Genomic DNA, 12,943 nt, shown 5'->3' on the forward strand with positions numbered 1-12,943 from the left:
GCCATCGAGGCTCGTAAGGGATGATGGTACTTCAAATACAAGAGGTAAACAAACACAACTCGACAAGATTGGAAGAAGCATATCAAAGCGTTTTTTGCTTTTAAGCCTTATCCCCCGGTGGGAAAATAATGGTATACATCATGGCAATTACATAGAATATAATATCCTAGAAAACAGCAGCTTAACTTTATTGAAATATTTTATCTCTCGCAATATCTTGTTTTGTTCTTCTCCGACTTCATAATATCGGTTGAAAATATTACAACAACAAGATGAGAAACTGCCTTTCCTGGTTTTTGAAGTGTGACACTTTAGTTTTTAAATTATTTTCATGAGTACGGTTAGTTATATTTTCAAAATACTTTTGACTGCTATTATTGGATTAACTTAAATCGTTGTTTTGCATTATTAGCTTAGTTTCTGGATATAAGAACTTACTTAAATCGCTTAATCTGGTCAAATCTCGCTAAACAGAATTGGGATTAAAGTCGAAATTATTGTTAATACCGGAGTTATTCAGCTGATGGTTTTATTGTGAATACCGGAGTTATTCAGCTGATAGTTGTATTGTTAATACCGGAGTTATTCAGCTGATAGTTTTATTGTGAATACCGGAGTTATTCAGCTGATAGTTTTATTGTTACCGGAGTTATTCAGCTGATGGTTTTATACATTCTAAACTTTTTAGAGTTTAGCTTTCTAGTGTATCAATTTATGCCATTATGATCTTATTAATTAATCATATAAAACTGGTTTTATTAACAAACATTATACGTTTTAGTTCTAATTTATGTTTCTAACCCATCTTTCTTTGGACCATAAATATTAATAATTACACATAGCATTTCAGTAGACTCATTCTTATACTTTCTGAATAACACACATAGCATTGTCCTGGTTGAATGGTCTCAATTTTGGATACTATACATACAAAACTTCAACAACATGTCTTGGTTTTCTGCGGTTACAAAGCTTCAATAATGTTTTGATATCACTTATCATGTGTGGTTTGTTCAAACGTTACTCCTTGTTGCATTTTTTGTTGTTTTTAGACCTACAAATAATAACTCTTAGTCGTGGATTATTAATTACAAATTCATGATATGTCAATTAATTCGCAATTGACACAATGTAAGTTTGAGAAAACTATTTGAATAAATATCTCTCAATAGGAGCCATGTTCAGCTATGCTACTGTACCGCCATCTTTTGTTACGTAACTGAGTTATTTGCAAGGTTTGTTTGTTTTTCAGATATTTGCGTAAAGTTATCTCCCTATTACCGTTTCAAATTTTGAATTGATAGAGTATAAGCAAAGCAGCAATTAAAACAAAACAAAAAACCATCAACTCATGGTTCACTAAATAATGGGATTTGACGATCTCCCTTATAACACAAATATTTTTTGTTTTGAAGTGACGAAACGCTAACCATGGACCCAAAGTATCCAGTTTGACACACTAACCATTGGATCAATCCAGCGATATCTCTAAGGATCAATGAATTTTCTTTTACAAGTTTGTTATTCCAATATTTTTTAGTGCAGCTAGCTCTCGTGTAGCTTCGCGCGAAATTCAAAACCACAAATCAAACCAGCATTTCTTTGATTTAACATCCAACAATATTTTCTAGGTTTACTTCAGCTTTACTCTCTTTTATTAACCGGCTCTATCAAATATCCATAACTTTTAGTAACCTTCAATTAAATATGGATTAGTTTTGGAATGTACTTAAACAGGTGTTTCAGGATTATTTTAATTCAAAATCCAGGTGTCGTTTTCTTCAGGTTAGGTTACTGCAATCTGATATTTGTTTGTAAGGCATTAAATCTCGAAATGGAAACGTGTATGTGAGAAAAAAATAATTTAAAAAGCGTAATGCAGTAAAGTCTGTTGTAATTGAGTCCAAACAGAAATATAATCTTACAGAGAACTGATGATGAGGTACATAATATATTATTTTGTGATCCCTTTATATTGAAATCTGATTGGGCATCTGTGAAACATAAACATCGTTAAAATTTATATTTTAAACGTTTGTCACATTACACCCTACTGAACTACTAGTTTTTCGATTCACTAACAGCTAAACCTCGCTTTATTGCTCCAAAGCTAATAAGCTAATAACTGTTAACTTATGAAATGTACGCACATCTGCATTGTTATTTAATGAGAAACTGGAATTCATAAGTCATTGGAAATTTTGAATAACAGATAATGTTTATTTCTAGTGTTCTCTCTGTATTGAGACAATCTGTGTTCTTAATGAGCTAGTTCCATTATTTTATTATTTGTTAAAGTTTCTCAAATTGATATAGAATTTCAACATAAATGGGCGACATATACTATTTTTTCTCAACACTGAATTAAATTCTTTCTATTAACACAAAGCTTATTTTCGTACTTTGGGAAAGCTGTGCCATAATGACACCATTTTGCAAATTATATAGATTTGTATGATATTATAGCACAATAATGTTTTTACGACGTAGAATTACATATAAAAACGTGAATAAGCACACGTTATTACGATAAAGTACCATTTTTACGATGTTGAACCACAAATAAAAATTTGAATAAACGAGAGATCAAAATTATGTTGATAAATTAATATTTACGACTTTAAACCACACATAAAAATGTGAATAAATCACAAAGATACAGTACAGTTTATTAAGACCGAATAACATTTTTTACGACGTAGTCACATATAACTGAAAATGTAGGTATAACCAGTTTGTTAATGACCCTATCTTTTAGATTAAACTGTTAAAATTTTAGAGACATTTAAAAACCTAAATGATAGCTGTCCATGAGCAAGAAGTATGTCAATGAAATTATTTTCGAGTTTAATCAATTGAGTAATATTCGTACAGTCGACATTAGAAACCAATCATTTAGTTCCTATTTAACATATACAGATATTCATATTTAGGCAGAGGTTGTTTGTCTTTAAATAAGTCACATTTGTATAAAGTTTGTATTACATTGTTTAAAAAAATCACTCGTCTAGACCTGTAAGACAACGTTAATAGTATCACCCAAGACGATGAAATTAAGACAAATGTGACAGAAGATTCTAGAATACGTCCGTGACGAGTAAGGTTCGTGATCGAGGGACTGGGTTCTTCCGGTTAATCGTGGTCGTAAAGGCTCATGGGAATAATAAAAATATCAAACTCGATCAACTTATTCCAAATCTATCCAATATATATATATAGTAATAAATCATGAAGATTACATCATTAAGAAAGTTTTGGAAACTTTCAACAAACGTTGAACTGAAAATAATTATCAAATCCGATCTTTCATTTGATTTACAACGTCACTAAGTGATGCCGGTTTCAGAGATCTCCACCAATCACCACTAACCCTGAACAAGGTCAAATAAAAAGGCAGGTTTACAGTTCTTACACTAGAGGAATGTATGCCATCTGTATAGTGTTTTAGTTGCCTTTTATCGAACAGAGTGAACCAATATTTATACATGATTTTAAGAACATGTAGCACGGATGCTATACATTTTTTCATCTGTATTATTTAGATTCTTTACTGAATAATTCAAACGAATATGTGGGTAGAATCGAAGCTAGATTTTCTTCAAATCTTATATGAATCCAGTGTGCCGAGTAAAAGAGAACTACAAATTGTGACTAGAAGCTGAAGCTTATTTATATGCAAAAACGGCTCGTTTAGGTTGAGAAAATATTTTACATAGAAGAGCGAACAACGTTTCGACCTTCTTCGGTCATCGTCAGGTTCACGTAAAATTATGTAATTATGTAAAATATTTTCTCAACCCAAACGAGCCGTTTTTGCATATAAATTTCTCAACAAGTGGGTTTCTCGACATCACTGATTGAAGCTTATTTAAACACGTAATAGACTGCCTGTCTTGGCCTGTTTGACTTGTTAAAGTACATCCTTGATATTTTGTCCTGCGTATAGAGCATGGCCTTTTTAAATATTTGTATAATTATAAATATTCATTAACCACGTGTTCTCTCCTGCAAGATCACGAGCAATGACGACCAACTGACAATTTAAAGAGCGACGATAACTAGGCATTTTGGCCCGAATTGGGCAAAGTAACCATCTGCATATTGTAAAGTGAATGGAAACTGGATATACTGTTTTTCTAGGTAATCTTTAAGTTTTCTAGGTGGTGTATCACATACTGTGACTGATGTCGTTGCACCAATACACATTTATTTACATTAGATAAAAAACACCAGTTCTCTCCCAGAAATAAAAGTGGGTGGTATAATGGAAGAATAAGGTATTAAACAGTTAGGCAACTGTGAAATATATGTTTATTGAAATCAATAAGCTACAAAGCAAACAGTAAGTTAAAAGACGAACAAGAAAAGTTTCGGATACAATTATCAGTTGAACACAACTCTTTAAGTTACAGAAACGTTCAACTAGTAACCACACATAAATTCACTTATTTTGCTTCAAGTGACAGTTATGAAGGGCCGACGGTGAACACAGGCTGTTGATGGATCCTGTTATTTGATATCAGAAATATAATATCTTATGTCATCAAAATCAGCAAACATTCAGCACAACAAAAAATCTTAGGTTTTATTAGTTAAAAATCACATTGCTGATTATACGGAAAAGGTATACTAAATATTTGATCAAGTAAGACACACATACGTTCCGTTGTCAGTTATATAATAAATAACACACGCATAATAGTTTGTTTATCTAGTTGATTAAGTAAAATTTATTTAATTTGAGAATTTTGAAAGTTATATAAATATCTAATGACTTCATATAGAACTGATTAGTATATTCATATACTAAGTTTAATTTAGTGACTTCATATAGAACTGATAAGTATACCTCATATACTATGTTTAATTTAATTACTTCACATAGAACTGATAAGTATACCTCATATACTATGTTTAATTTAATTACTTCACATAGAACTGATAAGTATACCTCATATACTAAGTTTAATTTAATGACTTCATATAGAACTGATAAGTATACCTCATATACTAAGTTTAATTCTACAGTTGTACATACGGATTATAATATTGGTTGGTATTACAGATACTAATATTTTATTTTACCATCATTATGAAAAAGTAATTATCCAGTTTTTAATGGATCCCACGTGGATCTCGGTCCCACGTGACTACCGAACTGTTAGCAATTAATTCCTTAACAGAGTTACGTACGTGGTCTGTACTGACTGTTATGGTTCCTAAGTCTAAATGGAAATATTTGATAAAAAAATATGGATCTCGACTTAGGTACAACCAACTTTAAAAAAGACTTATGAAAAACTATTGTACATAATTTTACCACATTAAGAAAACACGACTTTAAGTCAACTACTAAATACGAGTAAACATAGGGTTAAAAATGCAGGTATATTTATAGTCTTTTCGTTTTTCTCACTCATAAACGATATTTTGTAAGAACCTTGTCTGGTTTTCTTTTCGAAATGAATAAACTATAAATAATATTTTGTTACCTAGATCTGTGTTTTGTCATGAATAACACTTAGCTAATTTTTTGTTACTTCAGTTTTCTTTTCGTAATAATTATTTGTTTTGTAAGTTGTTTTAAAGCAGGTCCACATTAGGCTATTATTTGCTGTGTCCACCGAGTGGACACGTGCACTTCGTAATCTGAGGGTCGCAGGTTCGCGCCCGAGTCGCGCCAAACATCCTCGCCCTCCCAGCCGTGGGGGCGTTATAATGTGACGGTCAATCCCACTATTCGTTGGTAAAAGTAGCCCAAGAGTTAGCGGTGGGTGGTGATGACTAGCTGCCTTCCCTCTAGTCTTACACTGCTAAATTAGGGACGGCTAGCACAGATAACCCTCGAGTAGCTTTGTGCGAAATTCCAAAAACCAACTCTTTCTGAACATCAGAAAATGATATAATTTTTCTTTTAGTTTTTCTAACTAACATAATAAGATACTCCAGTAAGATGTTCCCTCTTGGTTTTTTCTTGAAGAGTTTTAGTAAACAAACAAAATCAGGGTACAGTTCCTAACCTGGTTTCCATGACAACCCAGTTTTAAGAGATTCCGAAGTAAGCGCTGTCGTGGTTCGTTGTTGGTGTGGAAACTTAGGAAAAGAGAAAAAAGGTACCAATAAACTGATTGAGAATAGAGAAAATGTTACGTAACTACATAATCAATACGTTGTATAATATACACAACTGTTCATAGCTGGTTTGTTTTCTTTTCAGATATCACCTTAAAAATATTGACGGAATTTACTCTATCACTTTTATTTATTCCACGAACCTCTCTTACACTACCAATTTACTTACACCACGAACCTGTCTTATACTATGATTTTACTTACATTACTAACCGGTCCTAAACTACCACTTAGACCATTAAATTATGCTACACTACCTCTTTATTTGGCCCGGCATGGCCAGGTAGATAAGGCACTCGACTTGTAATTTGTGGGTCGCAGGTTCGAATCCCCTGTCATACCAAACATGCTCACCCTTTCAGCCATGGGAGCGTTATAACGTGACGGTCAATCCCGCTATTCGTTGGTAAAAAAGTAGTCCAACAGTTTGCAGTAAGTGATTATGACTAGCTGCCTTCCCTCTAGTCTTACACTGCTAAATTAGGGACGGCTAGCACAGATAGCCCTCGTGTAGTTTTGCACGAAATTCAAAACAAACCAAAACCTCTTTACTTATACCATTAAATTATGTTAAACTACCACTTTGCTTATACCATTAAATTATGTTACACTACCACTATACTTACACCGTGAATCTTCCTTACACAATGATTTCTCTTGATAAAGTATTACACTGATTAACAGGTTAATTCAAATTATATTTGTAAGAAACCCCTAGTAAACTTCTTCTCTGCCAGTCACTAAATTGGTTAAGTACAAAGACAAAATAAAGAAAAGAAGAAAAAGGCCATTTTAAGATATTAATATTCTTCATACTTTAAGATATTAATATTCTTCATACTTTAAGATATTAATATTATTCATACTTTAAGATATTAATATTATTCATACTTGAAGATACTAATATTATTCATATTTTAAGATATTATTCATACTTTAAGATATTAATATTATTCATACTTTAAGATATTAATATTATTCAAATTTTAAATATTAATATTATTCATACTTTAAGATATTAATATTATTCATATTTTAAGATATTAATATTATTCATACTTTAAGATATTAATATTATTCATACTTTAAGATATTAATATTATTCATACTTTAAGATATTAATATTATTCATACTTGTGTTTTATTGATGACATTCATATCAGTGTTACTTGTCTACAAGAAATAAATGTCTTCATCTATTCAATAATTGTAGCATCTATATTGTAAAATTACGTAAATAGGAAGACACACACACACACGTATATATATATATTTATGTTGTATAAGTTTAAATTATATAAAATTATAGCTAAACTGAAAGAAAAAAGCTTGCCTAATTTTACCTTCACGAAACTCGCAACGACGTCCTAAGAAAGGAGCTGCACAAAGACATACCATATTCCACTGTTCCGTCATTAGACCACACACACCTCCATTCAGACAGTAAAACTGCCGGTAGGGGTCGTGGCATCTTACATACTCGCAATGGTCACCTGGCGGTATAAAGTAGAAAAAGTTCATATATAATAATAACTTTATTTTTTATGAATAACAGTCACTTAATATTTTCCAACCAATCCAGTGTGACCACAAATGTAGTGAATAAATAAATGATCTAGCTTGTTATGGATATAATATTGTTAGTTTTTTGTAATCATTTTGGAAATATCGTAAAAAAATATATTAATAACAAACCGATATTACAGTAGTGTGTGATGGGTACCAAGAATGTTGTTAATGTTAGAAGACATAGTAAAACGCTAAAATTATTTGCAATGGAGAAACAACACAAACGAAAAACTACAGTTTTCCAACAATTTAACCAAGAATTAGTTATTATGGACAAATATACTTTATACAGTACTGTGTATAGAATCAAACCTTTGACCTTATCACTGTTTCAACAAACAGTAGTGTAGATGGACATAACGTATATAATCGATTACTATATATCTTTATGCACACACACACACGCATGCGCAGATACAAAATATCGAAAACACTCATAAGGAGTTACCTATAAAGTTAGAAGGACAAGAACATTTGTAGCTCTGATCAGTTCGTCTACACACTCCTCCATTCTGACAGTTGTTGATCAAACAAGGATTTCTCTCTACTGCAAAAAATAACAACAAAAAATTACAATTCGGATTTTTTTCTCTTTTTAAAGTATTTAAAATGTATTGAATGTGTAAATAAATGTTATGATAACTTGCCGAATACACTAATTTAAAGAGTAAAACAAGTTAATTGTACTAATTAAAAATATAAAAACATAGTAAGTAAACTAAATAAAATCGTAAGGAAAACATGCTGAATGTAATAATAGATAAAGTAAAAACACATATTCGTTAAGGTTTAAAAATATAGTGTATGCAGTGTATGTACCACGATGGATAAAGTTTATAGATAAATTTAAATAAGGTATTATTGCATAACAGAAAACTTCAGTCGACTGAACAAGCCTCGCTCTCCTAAATACTAACGATCCCTTATGAACAAAGTAGGGTTATCATTCAGATATACGACAGTGTTGTCAGGTGTGCAATAATTTCACTGAGCGATCAATAACTGTGATTGTGGTCAAAATGTACTGTAGTTCTAACAAGTCCAAAGAATGTTTGCATTCGGAAAAAATTTTCATATTATCAATTTTTAATCTTCAGACGATCTTAAATTGCAACATATCTGGTAGAGGAAAGAAACTATTATAAAACTGTGTTTTTTTGTGCTCTATTTTAATCAAATAAACAGTTTGATTTCCTACAGTGGCTGCTGTAACGGAAACACAAAAAAATATACTTTGCTTTTAAAAAACAAACAAATATTAAAGCTAAGACTTTGTGGATTTTGTATTTTAAAATATTTAACTCATGTTGCATGTATTATAGTTCATTTAGTTCATAACTACGAGTAAATAAACTAACATTCCAAATATTCATTGTGCACATACGTAAGGACAGGTTTAGTTTGTTTTGAATTTCGCGCAAAGCTACACGAGAGCTAACTGCGCTAGATGTCTCTGATTTAGCAGTGTAAGATTAGAGGGAAGGCAGTTAGTCATCATCACCCACCGCTAGCTCTTGTGCTACTTTTTAGTAACGAATAGTGGCATTGACCGTAACAGCATGTTTGGTGTGACCGGTATTCCAAACCGCCACCCTCGGATTAGGAGTCGAGTGCCTTAATCACCCACCATACCGTGCCTCGTAAGAACAGTAGCACTAATGATGAAATACATAGACCTAATGACAATGAATATCCACAAGAGATAGCAATGTATTGTGGGTATTGTGGTTTAACTATTATATCCATTATCTTCTTTCATTATTATATTGCAAATGGTAATATTATATTATTAGAGAAGTAAACTGATAGGGAACGAAATGTGTTGGACGGCAAACCTAATTATATTCCTCTAGTCTCATGTTTTCAAATGAACGTATGTCTGTCTGTCTGTGAGGTTGCGTTTTAAAACTACAGTACCTACAAAGCGGCTAGTTTACTTGGTATCCTAGCTGTTACTTCACAGTTCTATATAGGGTAAAGGAAAGTTCTTGCCTTTCGTTCAGTAATGTGAAGAGGGAAAGCTCACGCACGAAAAACCATTTATAATTTCATTGTCCCTAATTTCTGCGATTTACAGTAATTATTCGTTAAATATGATCATTTTCAGGTCTGTTTGTAGTTAAGCAAATAGATGCACAATGGACTATCTGTGCTGTGTTCACCGCCGATATCGAATCCCGGTTTCTACCGTTATAAGCCTTCAACTCACCGTTGTGCCCCTCCGGGTGGTTCAGGTTCCACTGCAATATTTTCCTTTTTCAGATTTGGCAATGTAGTGTTATTTTATTTGTTTTAGCGTATTTTAAAGCCACGGTATATTTTGAAAAATTATCAGTATTTTTAACTCTATCTCCATTTTGATAATTACGATAGATAAAAATGATAATTAACTTAATAAAATATTAATCCATTTTTATATTTGATTATTTGAGAAAATAAAAGTAATATATTAATTTTGTGAACACTGCCTACCTGAGTGAATACTGCTCCATCACATAAATACTTTCGTGTGTTTTTCCCTCCAAAGCATTTATTATTTTAGAAATTTCGTCTGTAAACTGGTAGTACAAACACGTTTCAAAAGTAAATGTACATGTTTTTAAATGACGGATAAAAAACAAAAAAAAACAGCAAACAATAAGGAAACGTTTAGACAAACATTGTAAAACTACTTTTCCACTGAAAATAACTAGCAATAAAATAAAACAACAAAATAATGTGGACATAGAAGGCCTAACGGTGCTATACAACTGAATGAAAATAGTGTACAGGTGTGTGTTTTTTTATAGCAAATCCACATCGGGCTATCTGCTGTGTCCATCAAGGGGAATCAAACCCCTGATTTTAGTATTGTATATCCGAAGACTTACCGCTGCTCAGGGGATAATGGGAATAGAAAACAAAACCTTTTTAAGTGGTTATTCAACTCAAGTGACTCAAGATTTGTTTTCCAGAAGTTTATAACTAAAACGTCATCTGTATAGTTGGACCCAGCATGGCCAGGTGGCTTGGGTGTTCCACTCGCAATCTGAGGGTCGCGGGTTCGAATCCCTGTCATACCAAACATGCTTGTCCTTACAACCGTGGGGGCATTGTAAGGTGACGGTCAATCCCACTATTCGTTGATAAAAGAGTAGCCCAAGAGTTGGCGGTGGGTAGTGATGACTAACTGATTTCTTTCTAGTCTTACACTGCTAATTTATAGACGGATAGTGCAAACAAAACATTATCTGCAGTGTTTGTAATTCTGTCAGCCAGCTACAGCCATTTTCGTTTTCGTGTACTAACAACGCCGCTGAAACTGCAATGACGAAACGTTGGCTGAAGTAAACTTTTTTTGTTTGTTTCCTCTAACTTTATTGCCAAAATCCCTCTATGTATGCATTACAAATTCTGGAAAACAAGCTACAACCGTGTGCGATAGCCCAATTAGAAACTATTATATTCGTTATTTTACATGCTTAGAAGGGATTTACCTTCTAAAGGTAAAGGCTATCGATCATTGACACTAATCTTTGATTTTTCATGTATATCTTACAATTTACTTTTCATATACCGAGAATTTGAGGCCACTCGTTCCGTAAATACATACATACATATATTCATTTCTGTGATCGTTCCGTAATTTTACTTACCTTAACAAAGAAAGTGAGCTTAGATTTGAAAGTTAAAGCATGCGCAACCAATACTTGACAGAAGATTTAGGGTGTTTTTGTATGATAAAGAAGGGTTAAAGAACTAACCCGAAACCTTGTTAATCGTCTTCTATCGTTTCCACCTAGTGTGTCATCAGGACGTAGTTGTTCACGGCCAACCTTTTATTATATAACAGCTGTTTTCATGAGAATAATAGAATAACTTTTCAACAACTCATGTACTTCTTTGTGATGGCCATGCTGTGTTATATATAGTTCTAGGACGCACGCATTAAACAAAATGTGTGTAAGCATCAGGCCAAAATAACTTGAACTTCCGTTACGCTGGCGTGTCTGTATACATGTTAAATAACGGTATCAAATAGAACTGTTGTACTTAAATGTTTAGTAAATTAATTTTTGGAAAATAGCTGTACTTTTTGTACTTGTTTTGAATATAATTAAAGTGAGAATGTATTTGTATTTCCCACACTGGGTTTCAAACTATATATTTTTTCAAACGTAACGTCCTTTGAAGATGAAGTTAAGCAGTTACAGATGATGATATGTGCTTTCATCGTTGATCATAATACATCTTTCAGTCCAATGAATCGTTTCACTGACGTAATTTCAAATTATTTTCCTAACTTAAAAATCGCCAGCAAACTCTCTTGTAAAACCTAGGGTTACAGGCCTTGTTTACTGAAAACATTCTTTTTACTGAGTTACCTTTGAAAGTATATCACCTTTTCTACCAGAACAGAGAAAAATAGTTTTCACTAAGAGTTGATGAAAGCACTGATTGCAGCATTGATAAAAAGTAATCCTTAAGTTTATTAAGTGTTATTAACAATCTAAACTTTGTGAAACTACAACAAATAAATTGGTAAGCTTTGATGGTGAGGTTCCAGACGTTATTTGACACTATTAAACGAGCTTTCTACGCAATGCTGGATATAATGGATTTAGTAGGTTTAGCAAAAGATTAAACTAGCATTATGCTGAATAAACCTTCTAGTTTTGACACTGAAATAAATGAAGTGAATCCAAAACATATTACAGTAGACTGTGTTAGTATTATTCATGGATTCTTCCAACAGATGTGGAACTCATGTGGTCCGAAATGACTACATAGATTCCAAAGAAACACAAGTAACTAAAGTATGACATCAGATGGCTTTTACTGCACGATTGTGTACGTCTAATTTTACAGAGGTGAGATTCTTTAAAGTTCTATTTTCACTCATGATATGTAATTGAGATGTTTAGAGAAATTTTAAAACTTTTCACTGAGTTACATCTGTATTTTCTTGTTCTCTCTCTGTTGTAAAAAAACAACAAAAACTGAAAACGTTATATTTAAAAGTGGACACTTCAATATCCATACCACTCACCTAGCCTGTATTTCTGTTTCTAAAACTCTGCTCAGATATTTTTTAGGTATGTCGTGTTTTGCATTAGGTCCTTTGAGCAACTTTATCTTCAGATGTCAATAATGTTTTAATGAATTGACCTCTGAGTTGAGAAGAAAGCTTCTCTTGCAAGAGAAACGTATAAAAAGTTATTTGCGATTTATGGATCCCCAATTTTACTTCCATTGTAATACC

At 32.4% G+C, this 12,943-nt stretch overlaps 1 protein-coding gene across 2 annotated transcripts in view; it reads right to left on the reverse strand.

The window, feature by feature from the left end:
• Positions 1 to 4,288: 4,288 nt before the first annotated feature.
• The window catches only part of LOC143226281 (uncharacterized), an 86,536-nt gene continuing 77,881 nt past the window's right edge, over positions 4,289 to 12,943 (reverse strand). The window contains exons 23-26 of one of the 2 annotated variants that reach the window (XM_076457039.1): positions 8,150 to 8,248; positions 7,476 to 7,625; positions 6,021 to 6,093; positions 4,289 to 4,506 (exon numbers count right to left, since the gene is read on the reverse strand). In XM_076457039.1, the coding sequence (XP_076313154.1) occupies positions 6,044 to 6,093; positions 7,476 to 7,625; positions 8,150 to 8,248 (299 nt within the window). In that variant the 3' untranslated portion in view covers positions 4,289 to 4,506; positions 6,021 to 6,043. The remainder of the gene's footprint in view (positions 4,507 to 6,020; positions 6,094 to 7,475; positions 7,626 to 8,149; positions 8,249 to 12,943) is intronic. The other variant, XM_076457038.1, reaches the window with a different exon arrangement.

The sequence above is a fragment of the Tachypleus tridentatus genome, chromosome 9 (genome assembly GCF_004210375.1).
Source record: "Tachypleus tridentatus isolate NWPU-2018 chromosome 9, ASM421037v1, whole genome shotgun sequence".
In the NCBI taxonomy this organism is placed as follows: domain Eukaryota; kingdom Metazoa; phylum Arthropoda; class Merostomata; order Xiphosura; family Limulidae; genus Tachypleus; species Tachypleus tridentatus.